Below are 25,792 nucleotides of genomic sequence, written 5' to 3' on the forward strand. Positions count from 1 at the left end.
AGCGCGGGGGCAGCGGGGTGTCCCTCGGCGCACCCCGGAGCAGCGCGGGGGAGGCGGCGCTGAACAGCTCCCCAGGTAGCGGTGTAACGCAGAGGTAAGAAGCGGGGAGACTGTACCCGTGAGATTCGAGGAGCTAGCTCGAAACCCTCGGGAAGGGCGTTCAGGCACGGAAGTTGCGTGCCCGGTGCTGCCTTTTTCTGTCTCTCACTGCCTTAAAATGTCAAGCTGAGCGTCGGCCTTGTGTGATGTGACAGATCCGGGATAAACTCTGCTCAGCCCTGAGTGTCTGCGGGTCTGAGTCGGCCTGGTCCTGTTGCCCTTACTCGGAGAGACGGCTTGGCTGTGGCCAGCGAAGGTGTGCAGGTGGGCCTGCCTGCTGGTGGAAATGCCGAAGAAGAATTAAAACCCTTAAAACGCCTGGTGGGGCATAGCCTCTGTTGGTGCAAAAACGCACATTCCTCCCACAGACTGTGTCTGTTTTCTGTGGTTTGCAGGTATCGACTGTCACTCACGTGTGTTTCGCTGGTCAGAAGACATAGATGTCCCCTGTGACCGAGTCCTTGCATGGGTGTTTTGAAGATGAAACGCTACATAAACTCTTAAAGCCTACCACCTGAGGACATTGCTACTGACATGGACATCATTATTTATTTACAGATGCTTTAATCAGGAGGAGCTTTTTTGTAAACATGAATTGCTGGGCTCTTTCCTTGAGGTGTCGTTTCTTGTTTCATGCTATTGAAACATTAATCTTAACTTATTATGGCTCCTTTGTGTTGGTGAGCTCTCAGGGACATTTCCCTAGGCTTGAGAATGTGGGAGCTTTCAAGAACGTGTCAATTGTGCCAACTCAAGCCACTTGCGGGCTGCCAGATCCAAGTACTTTTTGTCATAGCTCAGTAGCTATTGAAAGTATTATATCCTGCACCCAGAGGTTATGTGTTCAGGAGTGCCCATACAGGTCGTCACCATCTTCCTACAAACTGCTTCTTTCAGAAGGCCTTGGTACCTGTATCACAGAGGACAAAAGGGACTTGCATCCAGGGTCCTTCGGCAATGCTTCCAGTTTTATTTTTCGTAATCACAAGGATTGCTTCTCTACTCCCCGTTCTCTGAGGCTTGCAGCTTCATTTACGTTAACTGTATGGTTGAAACCTGAGCAAGAAGGTGTAATGTAAGTAGTATTGAAGGTGTTTACTTTCCTGGTGCTCTTAAAAAAATTGATCATTGTAGTCATGGTCATTATTAGCCAGCTATTTTAAATTTTAAAAAGGTACAGTGAGAAACCATGACGTTTTAAAGCCGTGTTTAGGTTGAGGTCTTTGCAGATGTCAAGGCAAGGAGGTTTAGTTTCAGTGGTGTTGACTCATAGGATGCTCCAATTGCTTTCAGTGGGAACTATTCATATGTAATATCCATGTCTGTTCTTAAAAAAATTAATTTTTATTTCTTATTCACTTTCCTTCTTCTCCAAGCTGCTAGCAAAACGTTGTCAAGGGTTTGTACTGTTGCTGCTTTCATGGTGGAAAAATGTAATCTAAAATCTCCCAACACAAGTTTACTCCTTAATAAGGAAAAAGGAAGACTTCCAGAGCTTCCAAATTAATATTTCAGAGCTATAGAAGAGTTGTCGTAGTTTTTCTGGAAGATCTGGGGAATGTTGACTGAATGAAAGATTGTGTTGCTACTTTAACAGAAGATTCCACGGCTCAAATTGCTAGTGAAGTTTCACTAGGTGTTCACAAAATAGATGTGGGTCGGCATGCTTGCTCTTATTTGCCTACATGTCACAAATTTTAGCAAATACTGCTGTTACATGTTACCCTTTGGCTCTTCTGGGCCTTACTATAATGCATTTGAAAAATACATCACAAATCCTGCAAAAAAAGTTCTCAGTATCTATCGCAAAATGCAGAGCTTCCTACTTTTTCTTACCCTGGTTGTGCAGATCCTCTTTGAAGTGAAGCACACAAAAAGTACAGTATGTTCCTTCAGAGTATGTGTCACAAAAGTTTTTGTACTTGTGCTCGTATCTTGTTCTTAGAATGAAAATAACGATCTGCTCTGTCGTAGCATTCTTATACTTGTTTTGCATGCTGTTGTTTTAAGTGGTCTAGGGGTGTGAAAATCACCAGAAATGATAGAAATGTCTAAAATTATGATACGTGTAAAATTATAATCTGTTTTATACAAGAATATTTACCTTTTCTTAAGAAAGAAAATAATAACCCAAGTTCTGCAGAGCAAAAGTGACTTTAATTTGAGCTTAAGTGAAATCAGCTCAGCTGAAGATATATATAAAAATGTCCCTGGAACTTTGGCCTAATGTTTTTATAGACAGCATTTTGTGTATAATGTTTGAAGCCTGAATGCTAGAGAGGCCATTCCTGGGATTGTCCTATGCCATGACTTCATGTCCCCACATGAATGAGCATATCTATCTTGTTCAGCAGACCATGTGCCTAACTTGAAGTAGAAATGTCCTGCTAATTTCCAGCAAGCTGTTGCAGTGATGCATGCATGGAGTGAGGTCTGTCAAGCTATTTTGTCAATAGCATAGGCTTTTCCTTGCATGGCACCTAGAACAATGAAAAGTATATCCTTAGTTTCAAATGATTAAGCACTGTGCGTACACCATACTCTACTGATGTCTGATTATGCATTGACTAGTGTAAAACATTAGCCTCCAACTGCTTCTGTGTTAATAATTACACAATGTACATGTTCCTCTTCAGTGGGTTTTATAGATCACTTTAAAATGTAAAAGTTTTTGTTCATTTTTTGTAATACATCACTTAAGTTTTCGGGCTTGTGAGATTGCTGAAACTTAACACGTAGAAATGACAGTGGCAGGGCTCAGTCTTGAAAATGGAAGCTGGACAACAGTTATTCCACTGTCTAGACTATTTTTTTCCACTCTTCACAGAAAGTGTGTTAATTTTCCTTTCTTCATAAAAGGCGTACAGAGCTCCAGTTATGGTGAAACAGTAATTGCATATGAATAGCCACTGCAGCTCGACTCAGGAGGCATCCTACAAAAGAGAAATCGTTTAACAGTGAACTAAGATGTTTATGCTTTTAGTGTATTGGCTTAGCGAGTCCTTCAGGTTGGCAGAAGGAGTTTGACTTGCCAGATGTCCTACTTTTTGCAGTCCCTGTCAGGGAATTGTCCCTGTTAGATGTTGTTTGCGAGACCTTTTAAACCCCATTATCACAGCAGAGGGACTTCATGGAACTGTTCTAACAAAGTCTTTGCATTGCCACCAAAACACTGGGAAGATGAGCCAGAACCAGCTGCTCATTTTACCAGTAGAATAATTGGAAGTTCAACAAGGTATTCTGTTTACTGGCAGAGTGCTCTTACATCAAGTACAGTAGACCCATGTAGCTTTTGGATATGCTACACAAATGTGTTTCTTTATGCTGAGTGTTACATGGTCTGGCTGCTGGAGAGCGCTTCGGAAAGAAGACAGGAGTGTTGCTGTACAGTATCCCACTGCATCCTTGTAAAGACTGACATTCCTTTGTTAGGCATCTGTCAGTGTAAGAGAATAGCAGGAGTTTTCTGCCAGAAGTTACTGTGTTGGCTGAAGAGAGTGATACTGATGTGAGGATCCAAAGTCTGAAGGACATTTAAAGATTGTGACATTCTAGGGGGGCAAATATATGTGGATAATCAAAGGGACCAAGAATTTTCTTCATCAGTTTCATGTACCAAGTTTTCTTATGTGAATCTGGGAAAGAATACACTTTCATGCAAAGAGAGAGAAAAATCAGACCATGTTATGGGTTTATTTATTATATAATATTATTATATAATATTATACACATTATATATATTGTATAATATATATTATAATATTATTCTAAGATCTATATTACAGCTATTTGTAGATACACTTTTAAGTCACTGCATATTGGAAATCTTGAAGAAAAGCAAGAGAATAGTGAGAAAACACTGACATGTACTCTGGTCTTTAAGTTTACTTTCCCTTTAGGCAGTAAGTGCAATAAGTGAGTGGAGTTCTTGTCCCTGAATTTCATTCTTTCCCCATGTTTCCTCTCTTACTCCATGTATTCACCAGTTAATATCAATGCTTTCAGAAAGCCTGTGCATAGCCTGTAAGTAAGCCTTAGCACAACAGAGGAAATGGTGTATGATTACAACCCTTGACAATGGAATAGGACAAGAATGTAAGTAGAAGCTTAGCTTATATGAGTAATCATTACAGGCCATTTATATGAATTTAGCATGAACTGGGCTAACTGGAAGTTAGATGACCAGATGACGTTGGTGGTGGGAGAGAAATGAGCTGGGGCCTTTTACATGCAAAAGGGTCAGGGGGAATGGCCTGATTGTGAAGTGGGCAATAAATGTATTTTAAAAATGTTATTTAAAGAATTAAAATCCTACCCTATTGCTTTATATCCTTTCATATGTTTTATGTTAGTCTGAAAAGAAGAGTTGACTTAAGATACCATATGTCTGATTTTGAACCTATGCAGATGTTCCTATTTGCAAGTGCTTTAGTTAATGTGTGGGGATCACCCACTGCTTTTTCTCCCTCCATCCTCACCATAGAGAATTACATGGTCAGGAATTGGCTCTGTGGGACTGCAAGCTGTGAGAAGCTGGAAACTTCACCAAGAACAGTGGTTTCTTTCTGTAATCATGGCTGGAATGGAAAATTGTGCTCAGAGTTGGAAGCAATGCTTATGCCTATTTCACCTATTGTTGGTTCCCCCACCTTTTTTTTTTTTTTTTTTTTTTTTTTTTTTGTCCCCTCCCTCTACTTCTTTCTGCCTCTTAATTTTAAGTCTTTCTGTAGTGAGTCACAATTCACATTTGTTCTTTCCAGTTTTCAAAGTGATGTAAATCAAGGTCACTTCTCTTCTTAAAGTCATGACACCTTTGGGGATAAAAACAATGTGGGGATGTTTGTTTTAGATAACTAGACCAAACAAAGAACTGGATTATCCAATTATTGTTTATCCAGGAACTGGGTAAATCCAGTTCCTAAATATTTTGCTACTTAGCTGAGCCTTCCCTCACATTTATTATCTAGCAAAACTAGCATATTTACAAGCAAACAAAATATTGAAAAGACCAGTCGACAATATATTAAGAAATGTGGTTTTAGTAAGGTTTGGAAAACAGAAGCCTGCATTTTGCAAGTTGTTTATTGACAACGTTCCAGCAGCCTAAAAATGGTAACAGTTACAGTGAATTAATTTTTCTCTTGGATTTAAAGATAAATTAGTGAATAATAGCAGTATCAAAGAACAGCCTTTTTAATACTTTTATAAATCTGTAGTAGGTGAAGATCTTTATTGGTAGATAAGTGCTATTATTATTATTATTATTATTATTATTATTATTATTATTATTACTATTATTATTATTATTATTACTATTCTGAAAGAAGTCTAAGTAAATCTGGTCTCATTCGAGTTTTATATGCTTCTCTTGTGACTTAATACACTAATCTAGTCTTGTGTAACTTAAAATACTTGGCTTTTCATGGGTCAGTAAATTGGGGACTGGATTTCTCAAGCAGCTGAAATGGAAATGTAGTACTTTGTAATTTTTTATGCCCTGAGGACTACCTTAACAAAATACATAGCTGTTTCACAAGCATATGAAGCCTATGTTTCCTCAGAACCTTTGACATCATAGTGTTTGGATTGGCCAAAATATTTCAGCAGCTAGATGTGCAACATCAGTTGCTATAGATGGTATTCTTTGTACCTTATATGTCAGTGTTGTATTTGATATTGATGTGAAATCTTTGTGGGGATAAAACCTAATAAGTAGCTGGATAGCCTTCTTGCCTTGCACTGGTTCTCTTAGGTTAAAGGCAGGGTGTTTCAAAGGGAGAGAGTAGGGGAAGCTGGTGGCGTTGCCCCCTTACCTGGACAGATTTGGTAGAAAGATGGAAGAATTATTTCCAGAACATGTAATTCGTGCTGCTTTTTGTGTTTATAATGCATTTGTCTCGTTAAACCAAGAAAAATGTGAGTGCCTTCACAGGATGTACTGTATTGCACAGCTTTGTACAGGAAGGGCAGGAGACACCTGTGACGTTCTGGTCAGCCACCATAGTTTCTGTCATCCAGAGGAGAGGATGCAAAGCGGACCCCTCTTCCACCCCCAAGTGGACTGGGGTTGCATGTGCTAAGTATCTTTGTTAAAGTTCTTTTACATGGAGTACATCCTGTGACTTTTACTGTCACTGAGCATATTTTCAAGAGCTGTATTTTTAACGTTTATTTTAATACATTCTGGTTAGCATCACTTTACAGGATAGCACCTTGGCGAGAATGTGTATATGTGTGTGCCTCTGACCTTATGTTGTTTTTCTTGGTTATTTCCAAAGGTGTGTGATAGAAAAGGCTATTGATGGGCAGACTGTGTTCAAACTCACAATCTCTGAGAAAGAGACCATGTTTTATTATCGCACAGTAAATGGTTTGCAGCCACCAATAAAAGTAATGACACTGGGGAGAATTCTTGTGAAGAAATGGATTCATCTTAGTGTGCAGGTGAGTAAAAAACATTTAATATTTGTTGAAATACGACATTTGTTTGAGAATGGTATAACTGTATAAATATAAAAGAGTAAACTGTGGGATGTAAATTGTAACTTTTGAGTCTTGTAGGTGGGGATCTTAATTTGGGGGCTCATTTTGAAGGCATTTGCTAATTTAGCACTGGAAGGAAATGCTGTGCCTGTTTTTCTGAACAAACAAGACTGAAAATTCCCAGTCTTAAGAACACAAGTATTTGCAGTGAAGAGAAGCTGCTTATTTCTATCACTTTAGATAAGTGTTGGGTCTCTGAGATTATTTCCTAAAAAAGAGAATGTCTTTCTCATCCATATGTGCTAATGTACTTATCTTACAGAGGTGTGTCACATTTAATTTTAAAAACTTCCTACACTGATAATGTATGAGCTTCTATAGGTTCAATCAAGCTAGTAAGTTAGTGCTATTACCTCTTATTTTAAAAATATGATTCAGAATTGTTAAAACACAATCCTTGTGTTCTGAAAATCTTTTGTTGATGTAGCTTTTTAATAACTGTACAAATATCCACTGAAGATAAATCAAAATTGAGTTTGTTAAAATTTATACTGTATGTATGAAAATCAGTAAACAAACACAGAAGAAATTAAAATTCAGTTATTTGCATGTTTTGTAATTCCCAACAGACACTCTCGTAATTTCTATTTGTAAGCCAAGTTCAACTAATAATTATAAAACAAAATTATCAGGTATTGAAATGTTTATCTTCTCCTTCATTTCCTTCATCCGTTCTATTAAATTTCACTTGGATTATGGCACAATCAGGAATAGTTTTGCTGCTTTCTTGAAACTTGCTAAAAGGTATTGACTGTGATTTGTATTTTTAGTGCTGATCTTGTCACTTGTAAGTAGTATGTCAGCTGATGTCTTGATTTTTTTTGCAGTTTTCTTTTTTTCCAGTATAGCATCATGGTAGTGTGAATAAGATTTTGGCTGTTGGATTAAAAGAGTGACCTTAAGGTAGAACTAATGAACTTTACACTTCAAACACTCCAAGGGTGCTATATTACTGCTGTTGCTGTCAGCCACATTTTGTACTAGCCTCAGAAACTGCTAAAGCCTGGGCTAGCAAAGTGAAGAGTGAAAGGACTGGATTTAAACACACACACGTATCTTAAATTGTATTACAGAGAACCCTCAAGCACTCTGTGGAATTTGTTTTTTAATTTTTGGGGGGAAAGTTGTTCAATACGTAGCAGGAGTAAAGAAGTGTAGTTTGTAGACCTTTAACGGGACTCCAAAGCTTCTGAGCTCAGGGTAGAACCTTACATTCTGTGATTTGTGGTATTGTAGGATTCAGCTTCCCATTAAAGATGATAGTGGCTGTGGTATGATCTGTTCAGCACTAGGTCTGTCTATGAAACTTTAGTCAAAGATGTTTGGGGTTGTTTTTTTGTTTTGTTTTTTCTTTGATCAGCTGTCCCAAAGCATTCTTTTTTTTCTATAAATGGAGTAATAAATGATAAATGAGAATATGAGGGAGACCAAAATATGCAAAAGTAAAAATCATACAGAAGTGTCTTCAGGCAATAATAGTATTTGATTACTATGTATTTTTATACAACGTGATAATATGTATTTGAATATAGGTGTTTTCTTAAGCTGATTAAGATCTTTTTAAGATAAAGCACTACATAGATTTATAGGTATTAGTAATTTTAGTTAAAGGCAATGGGAGAGCCTGGAGTTTACAGGTAAAAGTACAACTCACCTGATCCTACCACAAGTACGACTTCTCCGACTAACCAGCCTTCCCCCCATGCAATGCCCGTGTGTTAGGTGTGGGCACTGCAGCGTGCAGGAGACACCCTTCTGTGGGCTGTATGTGAGCTCCCTGGAGCAGAGACAGCAGAGGGGGCTGAGTGCAATAATGAGCTACTACTACTTCCTCGTTTCCCAGGTCAAACCACATAGACTTCCATGCTGTCGCCTTGAGGCCAAACTGCCTCTAATACCTGTAAAGGGTTGGTGATCTCAGTTCTGTGTCACTGTTGTAGGCATAACCTTTATCTTTTAGCAAAGATAAGCTGTAACATTGAGCTCTGTGACTACTGTATTAGGAAAGTTTGCAGTCATCCTACAGCCGTGCTGGTTTTGAAGTAGGTCTGGTGCTGTTAGTGAAGTTGCTATATAACTTCCTTCTACAGAAAGAAAAAAGAAATTGTTGTTGGATGTGGAATGTCATATATGCCCCTGTGATGTTTAGCCACAAGCTATGAGGTTTAACTAATATTAGATTCAGCACCTTAGGTACTTTGCAGAATTTGTAACATTGTTTGGCATTCTTTTTATTGGGAATCTAGCCAGAGTTGGATGATGTGTCCTGATGTAAAAAATAATCTATTCAGACTTGTTTGATGGTTTGCTTGCTATGATTTTTGATCTAAAAGAAAACAATGTTTGTGAACATTCTTTTATGGAGTAACTGAATACTGTTCCTGATAAAGTTGAAAAAGCGGAATATATTTTCATGCAGGTAACAAAACTTGTATATGTGGAAAGTGTAATCATAAAAAAAACCAGTAGCAAATAGCTGCATTGCCATTTGGAGTTCTAGGACCCATTAAAATCTCCTCTGTGAGTTTAAGAGGGGGAGTATTGGGATGTAATGCTGCTATGTTAAAGAAAGTTTCTCATAAAGAAATTATATTCTCTGTGCAGGAAACATAGGCACAAACTATTCAGATAATTTTTTTTAAAACTGTGTACTTTTACAACTTTTAGGTAATACAATTCACATACTGGTGATAACTGAAGATGTGTGTGATAATAGCTCTTATTTATTATGAAAATGTTTTAAATGTATGCCAGAGGTATGGGAATCTAGCCTGTTGATGGTTGGTTTGGTTTCTCAAAAACCTAAATTAGAAGCATTAAATGCTGCAATTAATATTCCTGGTCTTCAGTATGAATGACTTTTCTGGTAGATGAAGCATGCTTGGACTTTGTTTTCCTTGATACTACAAAACTTTTTAACAGTGTAGCTTTCAACTTAAATTCTCTGGTGGTTTAGGTCTGTGTAAGAAACGCAGGTGGCAACAGTGGGTCAAAATAGTTACAGATCAAATTACAGATATATCTAATTTGGGGTGAGTCTGATTCTGGACAAAAGTTTTTTACTGCATGCTATCACTTACTAATACAGTTACCATACAGGAGTGTCTGCCCCTGAGAAAAAAAAAACAACACATAATCCTTACGGTTGGCTGTCAGGAAACGTGTGCATCTTGTTTGTGACAATGAATGGACCAAGGACAGGGGTGAACTAACTGGCACACCCAGTGGTTGCAACCAAAGAATTGGAGATTGAAGTGCAGGGCTTTGCCAGGCAAGTTGATGATAGAAATAACAGCTAAGGAAGGGTCTAGGGTTTGGTTTTGTTAAGTGTTCAGGACAGATTGGTCAATTTTTGTGTTTAGACTTTAGCAGGTTGGTTGTAGTTTGTGAAGAGTGTGTCAGTGATGTAGTTGACCATGAGAGAGATTGCTCTGCCAAGTAGCTAGGGTCCAAGTCCACCTCTGGACACAGATGTGCTTAATGGCATACTGATATGGGCTAAACTCCTGCAAAGCTAAGCAGTCAGTAGGAGCTGGAAGCCTGCAAGCAGTGGAGTTCCTGTAGTCAGTAGGAAAGACTGTGCATTTGTGCATAAATGCTAAGCAACAGACACAGTGATAGAGGAGTGTGAAGTACTGGTTCCAGATGTGAAACTGAGTTTAGAGAAAGCAGAAATATGGTAGGATGGCAAATATGTTTGGGATTCAGGTATAGGAGCATATGCCTATTCAGGACTGATAAAAATGAAAGCTAAATGGTGGAATAGCACCAAATAGTAATTAAATGATAAGAGGGAGGAAAAGAAAAAAGGATGGCAAAGATTGAAAATAATTTCTTTGGAATAAAATAATTCTAGGGGAAGAGAAGGCTAGTAAATGAATTCTACTGAGTTGCTCTAGGAATTTAAATAATTTGGTTTCGATTTAGATGTGTAATTCGTTAGAGAGATTCGCAACTAAGAAATGTGTCACTGCAGAGACTTATTTCTCCAGTTTATAGCTGGGAAATTAAAATTGTACTCACTAGAGCAGGGCCAAAACATTCCTCTGTGTTCTGCATGAGAGGCTGCTTCAACTAATCACTGAAGGAGAAGTCTGGATACCAGTTTTGTTAAGTGATGAGGGCATTGTTAGAGACATAGGTATCAAAAATACTGTTGAGTATTCATAACTAGATTCAGACAGAATAGAAGAATAAGCAGTTCCTTGGTTCTGTAGGTACCCTTTTGAATTTCAGAGAGAAGAAACAAATAGGACTACTTTAATAAGGTGAAATGCGAAGCCCAGAGATTGAATAGAAAAAAAGCCTGGATGTTATTTAAAATAAATACAATAGAATTAAGAGGAAACTATGCTCTTAACAAAGGTAAAAATTTGAGATGTGATGCCCAGGCTTATCTGAGTGAATAAGCACCTTTGCAGTTAGAGATGGCAGAATCTACAAGCACTGGGAATGGGGAAGCAAATTCACAGACAATGCTATGTAGGAATAGAAATAAAACTATGCAGATGTCAAGGTCAGTTAGACTTTGCAAAGATTGTTAAATGGTAAAAGGTTCTTGAGGGTGTTTATGGGTTTCTTTGGTTTTGTGGTTTTTTTGTGGTTTTTTTGTGTGTGTTTTGGTTTTTTTTTGGTGTAAGAAGGCAAAACCTCTGTAGAGTGATTATGTGCTTTAGATTAAAGAAGTTTTGAGTAAGGTCTCCAAACTAAATTAATACTTCTGTTTTCAATAAGGATAGTGATAACAGTCACAGAGCAAAAACAATCTGGGTAACAGCCAGTCTCTAAGCAGCAGCCACCTTAGAAGTAAGACCTCTGTCTCCCCAAAGTCCTTCTACCTCAGGTTTATTTGCTAAGCAAGAGGTTATACAGTGTGGAATTTACTGGCCCAACCGTAGCTTACTGCCGATGTTGGATAACGGGAGGGGTGGAAAAAGAGAGAGGCTTGATACTTGTCAGCAATAGCCAAAAGACTGGTGTTTTAGCCACAACTCAGAACACAGCATGAAGAAAGTTAACTCCATCCCAGCCAGAGCCTGTGCAACAAGGAAGGGAAAAGGATCTTGGCAATGCAGACCTATTTGTCTTGACACAGAGGCATATGAGGATTTAGGGAAGATCTTTGAAGGAATAGATAAAGATGTGCAGCTAAAATGAAAAAGGGCATAAAATGCAGTGTGGATTTACTAGAGATGGCTCATCACTGTCTAACCTCAGCTTTTTTTTGATGAGAAAACTGATTTTCAGGCAAAGTAAAAGTGTCAGATTTTCTCTATCTGGAGTTCAGTTTAGCATTGATGTGACAACTCATAAAAAGTTTTAGGGTCGAAGGGAATGCTTGTGGGGGGGGGGGGGCAGTTGACTATAGATACTGCTCAAAGCAACTTGTTTGTAATCCTGGGGCATGGGGAGGCAAAAAAGCAGCTGAATTCAACCAATTGTTACAAAGATGAACTGTGGGAATTTTTCTTCCCCCACCCCGCTCCCCCTGGCCGCTCCCCCCGCCTTTTTCCTGCACTGCTACTGTAACAACTGTTGCCAGCAGGATGTTGGACTCGGTCACTAGCAGTCTTGGAATGGGCTGTTGAAAAAGGTACTTGAGACTAGATGCCAGCAGTCGAAGAGTAACTTCATATTTTTTAATAGTTCATGCAGCCTTCTTAATATGTGATGTATTGCTGACAGAGCTGTTGGCTATCCATTTATTTGCTCTTTATATGCAATAAACATTTGAGAAGAGTTGTTCTTGAAAAGTTCTACTGAGGTTAAGTTGAAGTGGATTTGCAACAAATATGAATTTTGACAATTTTTTTTCTGCTCTCCAATTAATATGACTTATTTTTCTCTAATGATAGCTTCCTTTATTTTCCACTGTGTATGATTTGTAAAGGAGCTCACCTTTTGTTTTGCAACTTCAAACAGTTTTTGTCTGTTGTGGTTTTTAATGCCATTAATTGTGGATCCTATTTCTTTTAAATTACTGCCACTATTCTAGTTGATTTCAGTTGGTGAGGATCAAGTCCTTCAGGCTTCTGAAATTTTTAGAGTCCTTTTCTGTGTTTGATACTAATTTAATGATAGTTATCACTGCATCTTTTTAGGTATATATTAGCAATACCTCTGTTTGAAGGTACACAGTGGAGTAAAGGCTATATAGCCTTAACTTAAAAGCATCTGATATGCACTGAAGTGAAACCTCAGGAAAACTGTTATCTTAAAAAAATAACTTTTAAAGAAATAAAAAAATTAAAAGCATAGCAATGCATAAATAAGGCCAATTGTGTGGTTTGTGCCACTTAGTAACAGCATCTCCTCTATGTACCTTCTCTTTCAGTGTCACTGTTAAGAATCTCTCACTTTTCTTTTGATACTTCAGAATTTATGTAAACAATTAAGAAGAGTGGAATTTAAACATGTTTTTCAGATACAGCCAAGGCTGCTGAAACAGGAAATTCTTTGAGAAAGTCAAATTGATGTATTTGTTTCATATTTAGTGTCTGCAATTATAAAAATAGTCTTTTTGGTAATCTTTATTTTGCCTGATCATATCTCTGTAATTCTGCCATGTTTTGGCAGACTATAGCACATTAAAAGCTTTAGAAAGTAAGTTTAAAATATAATGCAGAGAGGTAACCATGACTGAATTACTCTCCTGGGAAGAAAATGCTCTTAGAGTGCCTATTGAAATCAGCATTATCATTTCAATACATGTCAAATATGAGTCATTTCCTAGTTTAGGCAAAATTTCTTTATAAATCTTTAAATCTTCCAGTTCTTTCAAGAAAAGGTTAAAGTACTTATGATTTAATGAGACTGCTTTACATCATAACTGTTTGACTATCAAGAGAAAACTTGTCTTTTCCAATTTGTGAAATCCTTTTATTTTTTTGCACAAGTTTTTGAATACTTAAAAATTTATATTAAAAGCAAAGACCCTGAGACTTAAAAGCAGTGAGGAAAACATTTACTCTATACAGCCTGTGTATGTATTACTAAATATGCATTTTTTTTAAATTGTGCGTTCCCTAAGTTTAGCAAGGGTGTGGAAAGCATGTTTGAAGTCATTGCTTACTATCTATTAAGAGTAGTTTGTCAGTCCCAAGAAGGGAGGGGAGACTTTGCATGAATTCTACCTATTAGAGCATCTTGTCTATTAGTTGCAGTTGTGTGTTGAAAATATTTTGGAGGATTCAGTCTCTCCATGTGGTTGGTGCTATGTTCCCAACAGACAACAGAAATAAACCACGTTACAGTCTGTACAATGTATTTGAGTGTCTGTTTAGATAACTGTTCACAGAAGAAATGAGCATAGCTCTCTTGGCAACTGGTTCATCATTTATTCTGCTGCTGTTGCAGGCCACTCTGATACTGCTGCTGAACTTGAAGCCTTGGGGTTCTTTGATATTTGTAACTTTATGTGCTGCATCCAGGAGTCCTCCTCTTCTAGGAGGTTTGACTTCTTTTCTAGGTTTATTTGGAAGCTCTTTGTTGTAACTTCAGCTCCTTGGAAAACTGGAATATTCCCTAGATACCTCTATCTTCTCTTCACTTAGAATGTCTCTTAAAGTTCTTCCTTTCTTTCCTGAATATGAGTTTAGGCAAGTTCTTGTGTATTTGCAGATTTAGATTTACAGTCTAACAGCTGCCTGGGAACACAAGATGAGGAACTTCACCTGGGCCAAGATTTTAATTTCGGTAAATGCCAAAAATACAGGTATCGTCAATGCCATCTTGACTACAGTTCTGGAAATATGCATGTTTATTCAATCGCAAATGTGAATTCCACTGAAGTCTTCCCAGATTCTCTATTACATACAGTAGGAATGGAATTAATCCTTTGTATGACCAGTGCTGGGAGAACTCAGTATTCTATGGTTTGCACAAGCTGTGCCTGATATGTCTGGAGAGTTTCAGGGGAGATTTGACATCCAAGTTTCAATTTGTTTTACTAGCAGTTTATTTCCTTATACAAAAGTACGTGGCAGCCAATTAATTGTATTTTTAATGATGGAAACACTATGCTAAGTATAATTTGTCTTAATTTCCCCCCTCATCTCAAATCTTTAAATGTCCTTCAATTCTTAACGTTGTATTTTTGGCATCTGTGCATTTTTTGCCTATTTATTTATTTATTTATATTATTTTTTGGATACAAATAAGTATAGTAGAGATGAATAGTGATCTGTGCTACTCTAGAATTTTGGGGGTGTGGGTTTTTTTTTTAGTTTGAAAATAACTTTCAGTCTTCTTCCTAAGTATACTGAATTAAACTGTGTTTATTGGAATCAACTATTTTCAGATTGCTAGAAAGCTGGAGTCTTACTGGGAGAAACATGAGCAAAGGAACATTGTTTAAGCTAGATAACCCTTGATTCTGAACTAATGTCTTAAATACAAGTTTGTGTACACCACTTATAAGTGGGTTCCCAGATATGTATTGTTTGGTTTAACTTCAGGTACGCTTCTGCAGCTGTATGACTGCTCTTCTGTTTGTGTGTTCTTGAGTTGTGTAGGGAGCAAATTTAAAAGACTGGAAGTATCGATGTGTACGTGGTATGGCTGTTGGTGTAAAACATGATAACACTCACAGGGTACATCTACATTATCAGTTTTGTGTATGCAAAGAGTTTGCTTCCTGTATATTAGAAGTCTGGTGTTCCTGAAGAGCACTACTGATATGCTTAAATTTGATTCCTTTCTGGGGAGACCAAACCTGAAACTACACTGGCATATCACCATTTAGAGCACACCATTTGCAATGCAGGCAGAAGGTTCTCCAGCAGGTAGTTCTTGTCATGCACAGTGTGCAAGCAGAAACTGGCAACCAGTTTGAACTTCTTTGCTGGTAAAGATGGATCACAGATACTGAGCTGTTGTCCTTCCCTCTTTATGCTTTGCCAGTTGCCAAGTAGATGTTTTCCCAAGATACAAGAAACTTTTTTGTAAGTCTAAAAACTTCATGAGTACAGCTAAATAGAGCAGCTTCTGCTTCTCCTGGTTAATTTTTTAAAAAGTAATTACTATGTTTGGTTCAGTTTTCTGTAGCTTAAAGACAGAGTCTGAAGTCAGAGTTCTGATCAAGAAATGAAAGATGAAATTTTATTCTTTTATGCAACCTCCAGTATTTATGTGTGAACTCTTATGTACAACTTGCATTATCACCTGTGCATGCAGAAAATGGAAGGTAACATAAATTTCATGTGTAGATCCCATACAATGCAAAATCTGTATCTGCTGTTGGCAGTCCACAGGAGGAATCTTCTGCTAAGTCTTTCCATGTATCATTTGTTTTCATGGAAACAAAGAATATTTCCTGACACTGGACAACTTGTTAGCTTGGAAAGTAGTAAGTTCTGGGTTGGAAGAGGGGGAAGAACTCCTGCCCATGTATCTCGTTCCAGTACCTCAGCTCATTAATGCTGTAATTTTTGCATTGTGTAAGAACTGCTGTGTTGGTTTGACAGTGGGTCTAGATGCTCCGAGTATGAAAGAGGAGCAGTGCACAGGAACAGCTTTCTTTTAGATAGATCACTGACCTGTTTTCTGTCAACCAGTGGTTTTAAAGGGACTTAAGCTGGACTGTATTGCATAGCCAGTGCCTGACATTTTTAACTTAATGATCAAGTTCTTTTTTCTAATTTATATTTTAGTATTGCTAGTATCTTGTGGCAGTGAGTTCCTCGTATGCAATTATGGTTGTATGAAATTGTTCTTTATTTTAAATCTGCCATCTGCTAATTAATTTTTGCCGATTTCATGTCATATAAACTGGATCTCTCCTTACATTCTGCAGTTTGGTCACCCTCACTGATCTTTTCTGAAATTTGTGGGGCTATATTATTGTCATTTTGGGAAAGCAAGGGTCACAACTCATTATTCCATACATTTCTAAACAATGAAATTTTGTGGGTTTTTTCCCAGTTTCTTTCCCAATAAGAAATGTTTTTTCTCTTTGTCATTGAGCATTTTGCTCATTAGAGAATGGCTATCTATAGTAACGCCAAGACCACTTTTTTCTGAGCAGTGATGGTTCAGAACTTAATGTTATGTTTACATAGTTCAGAGTATTTTTCTCACATCTACTATCATGTGGTTAACAAATTTAGTCTGCTACTTTATTGCCTGCTCCTATACAATTTTGAGATCCTTTTGTAACTTTGAGGTAAATACTGACCTTTACTGGCTGCGTGTATTAGCTACCTCCTTTTTCACCTCGCTAAGCAGTATTTTCAAGCATATACAAAATGTTAAATAGCAGAGATAGTTGGAATTATCTAGTGATAAACTGTTCTCTGTGTGAAATATGGCCATTTAATCTCTACAGAGTTTGAAACCTTTCTGGAAAGCCAGTGTGTTGTATTGGTCAGTTCTTCTTTATCCATGTGAATCTTAACTACTTCATTGAACATAGTTGGATCTTGATTTCCTTCTATAAAAGCCACATTACCTTTTCCAGCATACAATATTTATCCATGTGCTTTTCCAGCCAATTCACCCTGTGTAGACTTGATTTGATGGATTATCAGAACAATTGCTCCAAGACCTTGACACGTGTCATGTCTATAATTTTAATTTCTGCATTGTCCTTTGATCTGTCTCTGCTGTCTGTCTCTGCTGCATTTCTGATCTCCCTTTGAATCTGAAGGTGCTGTTCTTTCTTTTAATAGACAGATTGGAATACCAGCTTCTGTAGTATGTTTTAGTACAGTTTCCTTATTTACCTTGTCAAAATGTGAACTTTCATTAAAGTATACATGCTTAGTTAGGACTTTTTCTTAGATACTTTTAGTTCTTTTTACCCTAAACGTGTTTTTTTCCTAGTTTGATAAACAATATGCTGGCCCTTTTTGCGTGTCAGAAACTTACCTTTTTCAATTCTATCTATTCCAGAGAAGACCTTCAATTCCAAATTGACCTAAATCTTTTTTTTCCAAACACTCTTTGCTCAGTTGTGGGCAGAACCATGCAACCTTCCTTGTCTGACCCTCTGTGATATGGGCAACATTTTAAAGAATAGCACTGGCTTTGATCTTCTGCCTCCTGAATTAAAGCAAAAATATTATCATCTTGAACATCTCCTCTCTCCTTTCTGGTGTTATTTAGGTGTACCATTGCTATTGACTGATTGTAGATGGCCTATGTATCTTGTGAGGTTAAAGGCTGCTGCACCTGTAGGCAAATCAGCATGTTATATGCAGTGGCAGCATAGATTATACTCTCAATATTCCTTCTGATCTGACATTTCAGCACTGTAAGCCTCTGTTTGCTTCCACTGAAATATTTACCCTGAAAGTTCTTCCTCAGAGGTACATGCCTTTCTCTTTCTAGCTTGATGGGACTTTTGTGGTTTTTGGAGTCAGGACTAGTCAACAGATTAAGTCTCTCTGACCTTCTGTAGGGGGCCTGCTTGGGTCTTGATAGTAGATAGTGTCTCTTACAGTTACTACTTACTTGTGCCTTTTTCATGTACCTTTTGTTTGTAAGGCAGGTAATTATCATAGAATCATACAATGTGTGGGGTTGGAAGGGACCTTTAAAGGTCCTCTAGTCCAGCCCCCCCATGCAGTGCTCAGGGACCTTTTTAACTAGATAAGGTTGCTCAGAGCCTCCTCAAGCCTGACCTTGAATGTTTCCAGGGATGAGGCCTCCACCATCTCTCTGGGCAATGTGTTCTAGTGCTTCACCACCCTCTCTTCCTGATGTCTAATCTAATCTACCCTGCTCTAGTTTCAGACCATTGCCCCTCATCCTATCTCTACACACCCTTGTAAACAGAACCTCCCCAGCTTTCCTATAGGCTCTTCTGGTACTGGAAGGCTGCTATGAGGTCTCCGCAGAGCCTTCTCCTCTCTGGGCTGAAGAATACCAGCTCTTTCAGCCTATCCTTGTAGGAGAGGTGCTCCAGCCCTCTAATAATTTTTGTGGCCTTTCTCTGGACTTGTTCCAACAGGCCCATGTACCTCTTGTGTTGAGGGCTTCGGAACTGGACACAGTACTCCAGGTGTGTAACAGAAGTGTGTGCTATGTATGTATGTATTAGGTATGTAACAGGTAAGTAAACTGGAGTACCACTCTTCTGCTGGACTATTAAGTGCATTATGTTATATTTGAAGGGCTATTATCCTTTTCCTTAAATTGTGTTTATTGGCATCCTCATGTTTGCTGTTGATCAGTAATCTCCCTGGCCTTTCCATGCCTTAACTGGAGGCCTGTATACTAAAGTGCACAGGAAACCGCTGTGAACTTTCTGAGCAGCATCCCCTGGGCTGATCCTGGCCTGTCTCCAACAAAATGTGGTTGAGGGAGCTGCTGTGTAAACTTTTTCCTTTAGATTTTCTGAAAATAAGCTACCAACAATAAGCTACCAAAACACAGCCCTCCATAGTCAGGTTTGGTCTATTTTCAGTTAACAGCACAGCCTGGATCTACTGCAAAGTTTTGTTGGTAAGATGCTTAGTAACTGGAGAAATGCAGTTATTAAAAATTAAAATTGAAGCTTACAGTGAATTGTCATCAATATGAGTGTTGGAGAGTTTCAACACAAAGGAATAGTTGAATGATCTGTTCTAAAGGAGTTAAGTGATGAAAGGAAGAAAGCAGGGCACAGAGGAGGAAGAAAGGGCCTGAAGTAAGATTGTTGGGAGGAGTATGAAAGGAATGAAAGGAATCAAAGGCAGAATTTTGTGGATCCTTGACCATGAAGAGAAAAATCCCTTAACTGGATACGTGGAACTTTTGTGGTGAGGCATTCAGAGGGCAAGAATAATTGCTTTCTTTTTATGTAAATCATCACAAAAAAAGACAGAGGGATGGATTTTCAACCTTCTAGTCCCAGCAGAGCTGTTCAGCTCTTGTAGAACCAATGTATTCTTGCATTAAACTTGAGAATGACTTACAAGTCCCTGTACCAGAGCAAGGTAATGCACAATTCTTCACATATAATCAATTCAAAAGACTGGAATTTAATCTGCAGCTGATGGTGTAACACAGGGTTAATAATTGTACATTAGTAATAGCTTCCTTCATTTGTGTGGGTATCTGCTTATTCTTTGACTAGTGAAGCACAGGGACTTTATTCAGAAAGGATGTTTCATTTGACATCTACATTCATCTCTAATTTACATGATTACAAGTAGTTCAGGAAAATTCAGAATCAGTGGTTGTGCTGTATTTTAAGTGGAGGGGGCAGAAAGAAAATATGCATTGTTATGAGATTGTCTAAAATGTACTTTCAGACCTTTTGTTTCAATTAATTTTGGCAAGTCTATTTTATGTAAGTCTTGTAGCTGCTAAAAAGCAGCTTGTTGAATCCTTAATACTTGTCTCCTTTCATGTTACTATAGTGATCATCTGATGTTGGATCTGATTTGTTCTGTGACAAATAGAGCCATTATGCAGCAAAAAAGCTGTTGTTCTCCATGCATTTTCAGATCTGATGACTATGATCCTCTTACTGTTTTATTGTTTGGAACTCATTTGCAGCACAAGAGTCACTTGTTAAACCTTTCCATGTAAAAAGAACAGAGATTGATTGATGGTTAAAATAGTAGTTAAAACTTATTAGTTAATTACTTCAATTTTTAACAGAATTTGTATGTGCAGTTTTGAGCTCTGAGTTTCTCTCTGCCATTTCCTAGCCCAGAGATGTTCTTTCTGTCCTGAGACATCAGTAACAGATTGATAAAGCTTTACTTGCACAGGCAGTAAAGAATATTTTACATTGGTACAGTGCTGGCTGTGGTAGAAAGTGGCAGAGCTGTAGTTAAGCATTTTAATATTACTTCAAACTACTGAAGGACTGGTGAAGTACTCACCAACAAAAAATTAAATGAAAATTGCCAATTCATAATTGGAATGCATACTCTGTGGCAGAAGGATTGCTAATCTCCGATTCAACTGTTTATTTGAAAATGATCCTTACTTATTTAAATGCTAAGTCTTTAAAAATACAGACTCTTTCAAAAGCTGTCTTTTTTTGCATTGATCTTTCTTTGTCTTTGGCCTTGTTTATCAGATAATTGACAGTGTGGGTTATATCACTCTGTTTTTAACACAGTACTAAAATTACCCTTATCCAAAAAAATTCATTGCATACGTGATCCTTATTTTGGATCCTTCTGCTTGCTGTTGCTTGCAGTTTCACATTTTGAAGGCTTTGTTAATGAAATAGCTATTAGTTTGTCTTAAGCCTGTAAACCACCTTGTGGATCAGTCTGATTTCCAGTTGTTTTCTGATTTCACTCTTTGGGGTCAAATTTGTATGAATACATGGCTTGTTCTTGAACTGAGAGTTATTTGCTTCAGGAGCACTCCAGGGTTCCATCTTTTTCTTCCCCTTCTCCTCCCTGCATTTAAAAAAAAACCAAAACACCAAATAAAAAAATATGTTGTTCTTTGGGGAGTTCAGGCTGAACTAGAGGATCTATGCGCAAAAAGAAAGACTTGGATTATAGGGAACCTATTTCCCTTTGAGAGGAGATTAGCACTGTAGGAGATAGTGAAAAAGAAAAGTAAAGTGGGGCAAAGAGAAAAGCAAAATATCCTTTATACAAATGCTGGAAGCATATGTAATAAGACTGTTGAATTGGAGTGACATGTTTTCAAGGATAAGAAAGGTATTGTTGGAATAAGATAGACAACCAGGAAAATGAAGGGGGATTTAAAATGCCAAGATACACAGTTTAGTGAAGGGGGGAGCTAATATCAAGCTGGAAGAGATGTAAGAATATTGCTAAGGGGTGATACTCAATCTGCAATAGGAAACACCCCTGCTTCCCACCTTACTTTTTTTTTTTTTTTTTTTTTTTTTTGGTGTGTGTGTGTGTCTGTCTTCAGTTTAAACTAAGTTTAATTGTTTGCACAGAAGGTAAAGATGATTTAATGTACTTGTGATTCTTGGCTGTGCCCTAAACTTGCAGGCGGTCAGAAAAAAAGCCTGAGCTACAAACATATTTAAGACATAAAACAAGTCCCTAAGAAAACCAGAACTTTGATTTGAAGAACATTAGGGTATTGAGGAGGAGACAGTAGGAAGAGAGATTGTTAGAGATCAGTTAGGTTATTGACTTTGTTCAAACTACAAGGGAGAGCACGTTTCCACTGTTGCTGTAAGGTTGTTGCCTTTATACTGGTATTGAAACAATATAGAATATTGTCACTGTTATCGTGGATGACGTCAGTATATGGAGATAAGAAACAAAATCAAATTATCATAAAATCATGACATTTTAAATGGTTGTGGGGTATATGCTAAACAGAGGAAGCAGCCCTAAAGTTATTGATTTTAGCAAAACTAACTTTGAAAAAAAGAAAAAATGCTCCTGGGACTTTTTTCCCTGCAATCCTGTGATGAATGGAAAATCCACTCCACACAAGTAGAGAGTACATAGTGTATAAAACACGTAGAGAGGCCACAATTAAAATTCATCCCAGTTAAGTCAAGAAAAGGAAAGGCCGATATGGGCCTGAGGCAAAAGAAGGAAAGGCAAAGAGACAACTTGCCCCTCCTGACCTTATGCTTTTTCCTTTCCCTTCACTGTTCTTTACCATTTCTTCTACTGTCCCTTTATCCTGTCCAGCCCTTTTATTTTAAGAAAGGTCTGTCACTGTGGTCCCCTGATGAGGTTTCTTCCTCAAGTCTGCTTTCTGTATGTTGGATTTCTCAGAGCATGGATATAACTGTTTAGAGCATTCACAATGTGGGTATGAATCTCTCTTCCCGTCTGTCTCCCAAAATACTTAAACTGTCTTTCCCCTTAAACATGATTGCAAACTAGGTAGTTGATACAGCTCCTCTTCCCCAACTTTATTTATTTTTTTTTTGTGGCTCTGGGATGATTTCTTTTCACTGTGTGGTTAGGGGAAGGAATGAGGCAGCAGGAGCTGGGGAGGGCAAACTAGTGGGTTGATATAACAACCCATAAAGACAGTGAAGCTATATGAAAATTTTAGAAAAAGACACTGTGCTGCATTGGAGTACCTATCTCTGGGAAAGGTAGGGTCTCTGAGAAAGAAAGGTCCAACAAGTGCATAGGTGGTTGCAAGTGGTGTTCCTATCTTCTGTGTTCAGTTAGGACACAAATTGGCTCATCTTTTGGGATCTGGTGTGCAAGATGCTTCATTGTCCAACATCCTGCATACACACACGTCATCAGAGATCTTGTTTTAAGGTGTAAAGAGCAGATGTGAGGAAGAAAGTATATTTAACATATTTGAGGTCTGAATCTTGGCAGATACAAAATGGAATTGCTGAAGCTGAAGGCAGTTTATAGTAGGTGAAGCTCTGGCCCTTAACTAAAGCACTGACACTTTATGTTTAAAAGTTAAACAAAGATGATAATGGCAAAAGAGAATTTCAGAGAGAGGTTTAATGGGACAGTGATGAAAGATTGAGTGGATTTTTTCTGTCTGTCGATTTCTATTCCCTCTCTTTTTCTAAGTCCCAGTGATAGGTTAACTGCAGAAACTGGTAGCAGGCAGCGAGGGTGACAACGTGGTCTTACTGCATCCAGCTGATGACTGACTGACCAGTTTCCGAAGATGGTATGAGGTATCATAAAGTTTATTTCCATGTGTATTCTGATGATAGTTGCATCTATATTTAAAGCTTTCTGTCACTGATGCACTCTCGGTGTTGTCAGATGTCTATTGGACTGGATGAGCTGCAACTTCTTGCAATTGAATGTCAATAAGACCAAAGCAATTTTGGTTGATTCATAGCACCAGCTTAAGCATATTCACTTGCACAGATTACATTTGACAGATAGTTACCTTCAGCTGAACTCTGTGGTTAGAAGCCTTGGTATATTCTTGACAGTGAGCTTAGAGTTGATGCCTTATGTTTATTTCATATCCTGTTTTTGCCTTCCTAATACTGCATGTGTAGGTCTACATTTAAATAAATTCACAGCTGAAGTACTAGTCAGTCCACATGTTATCTCTGGACAGAATGTTGTGATGAATCAATTTCAGTATTTAAAAAATAGTGGGTTTTTGCCATTTAAGCAGTTTAAATTTTAAAAGCCATCTAATTGAGGATTTTTTATTTGTTTTTTTAATCAGGAACCCATGGAAAACTGTCTGTCAAAGTCTAAGAACAAGAGCAAAAGAAAAAAGTAGATGATAAAACCAAAGGTGAAAAAGCATTATTCCTTTTGGAATGTTTTCCTGGTAATCTACCATTTTGCTGGCCTGCAGGAAAATATATTCAACAGAGGTGTTCTTACCTCGTTACACTAGTGAAAGTTAAAACCCTCTGAACTCTGCAGAGGATTGTGCACGGTGTTATCAAATACTGATGTGTGTGTGCATCCCCTGTCAATCTTGTAAAGAAAGGCATCTTTCCAGGTCTTGTTTTGTAACGGTCCTAAAATAATTAAAATAATTCACTGGTTTGGTTAGTTGTTCGTGATTATAGTGAACGTGGATATATTGAAACTTCATTTGGAGCATACTGAAGAAGAATTGAACTTCTGAATCATTTCAGACGATTTTTGCATGCAGGCTTCTAGTCAGCTTAAAGCATCATCCTGATTTTGAAGGAAAAAAATCAGTTATTTAATGTCAAATAGCTTGTGTGTATAAAATTTCTACTCACTCACAACTTCAGTTCCTGTTTTTAAAGGCTGATGGTGATTTTCCCGTAGAACTTAAGGAGGTGATAAAAGGGACATTGTGGGATTTTTACTTCCTTTTCTCAGTGAAAATAGAAATGCAGCATCCTTGAATTCTGATATGAATGAAATAAGATTAAAATACTTAGTGAGTTAAATAATTTGTAATTGCATGTTTTAGCTAGACTGGCATGCTGTGGTGAGAGGGCAGAGATGACTTTTTATTTTTGGCTATGGTTAGATAATGAATCTCAGCCTAGAATTATGTAGGCATTGCTTCCCTCTAAAATAATTACAGAATGGTTGGTAGTAAAGGAATCTCCCCTAACCATGAATGCTAAGATACTCACTTTATTTTTTAAAAGCATCATAATAAAGCCCCTGACCATGCTGTTCCTTAAGTCAGTGGTTGCAATGAATGGCCCCAAGCCCTCTTTGTTTTCTTCCTGTAAAATGAATGCTCTGTGGCCTGAGAACCAAAGATGTGTGAAAAGCATCATATTGAAACCTACACAGATGCCAGGGTTGCAGCTTGCCTCTGTCATCTTGTGCTCTTTTCCTTTAAGCTTGCAGCCAGGTTGCTTCAAAGGCTTGAAATACAGAGGGGTGTGAGTAGGAAGTTTGTGTTTGCTCAGAGGTGCAGCGTTCTTGTAGATAAAATACTTTAGTTTTTGCCATGTGAGGGTAGTATAGGATCTGAATATGGGAATACAGGATGTGAATAAAGTAATTTAATAATGGCAAGTAAAGTAAATATATTTTGCATTTGCTATAAGATAAAGGCAAACAATCTAAAAACAGCATGATGTTTTAAGTAACAGTAATAACTATATAAGGTATTACTCCTTTACTTGGTAAGAGAGAAATGCATTTGAAATTGAGACAGTGTTCCAGCTCAAGCAGTAGCAAGCTCACTGGCAAACTCAGCAGGAAGTTCTTTCTCTGGTATAGGAGGTGCCATTTGTCTGCCAAGTGTTATGCACATAAATTATATGAGCTGGCTTGTCGTCCAGAATATTATTCTTTAATTTCCATCCCACTCCCTCCCCCCACCCCCCTGTCCCTATTAACATGGTTATTAGCATCATTTCTGGTCTGTTTGATAACAAGATCCTGGACAAATTCCTCCCGACATATTCTTGTTCTCATACGTTTGCCACATAAATTCATTATCTCTCGCCAAGCTTTGTATCTGCCAAATTCCCACTGTTGTCTCAATTTTCATTCCAAATAAAAAAAAAATAAAATGGGAAGAACAGAAGACTAAAAGTGAACTCTTTTTAAGGTCTGTAAGCTCTCTCTCTGAGAAGGGGAAAAATAAAAAAAAGAGCACAGGGGATTTTGATGTAAGACCTCTACCCAAACATCCCTAGCAATAATGCCATCACTGCCAAAGTATACACTAAAAAATGTATGACAGTGGTTATTCTTGAATTACCAATTCAGCTAAGGTTTTAAATTTGGATTAGGCTGCATGTGGTATTTTGTAAGGAGAGATATGCAATATAAGGCTGTATGAGCAGACTGTCCATCGGTGC

At 37.8% G+C, this 25,792-nt stretch overlaps 1 protein-coding gene across 1 annotated transcript in view; it reads left to right on the plus strand.

The window, feature by feature from the left end:
* The first annotated feature begins 689 nt into the window (after nucleotides 1–689).
* The window catches only part of USH2A (usherin), a 388,839-nt gene continuing 363,736 nt past the window's right edge, over nucleotides 690–25,792 (plus strand). The window contains exons 1-2 of the mRNA XM_051613556.1: nucleotides 690–1,174; nucleotides 6,378–6,543. Coding sequence (XP_051469516.1) covers nucleotides 690–1,174; nucleotides 6,378–6,543 — 651 coding nt within the window. The remainder of the gene's footprint in view (nucleotides 1,175–6,377; nucleotides 6,544–25,792) is intronic.

Source organism: Apus apus, chromosome 3, assembly GCF_020740795.1.
Source record: "Apus apus isolate bApuApu2 chromosome 3, bApuApu2.pri.cur, whole genome shotgun sequence".
Taxonomy (NCBI): Eukaryota; Metazoa; Chordata; class Aves; order Apodiformes; family Apodidae; genus Apus; species Apus apus.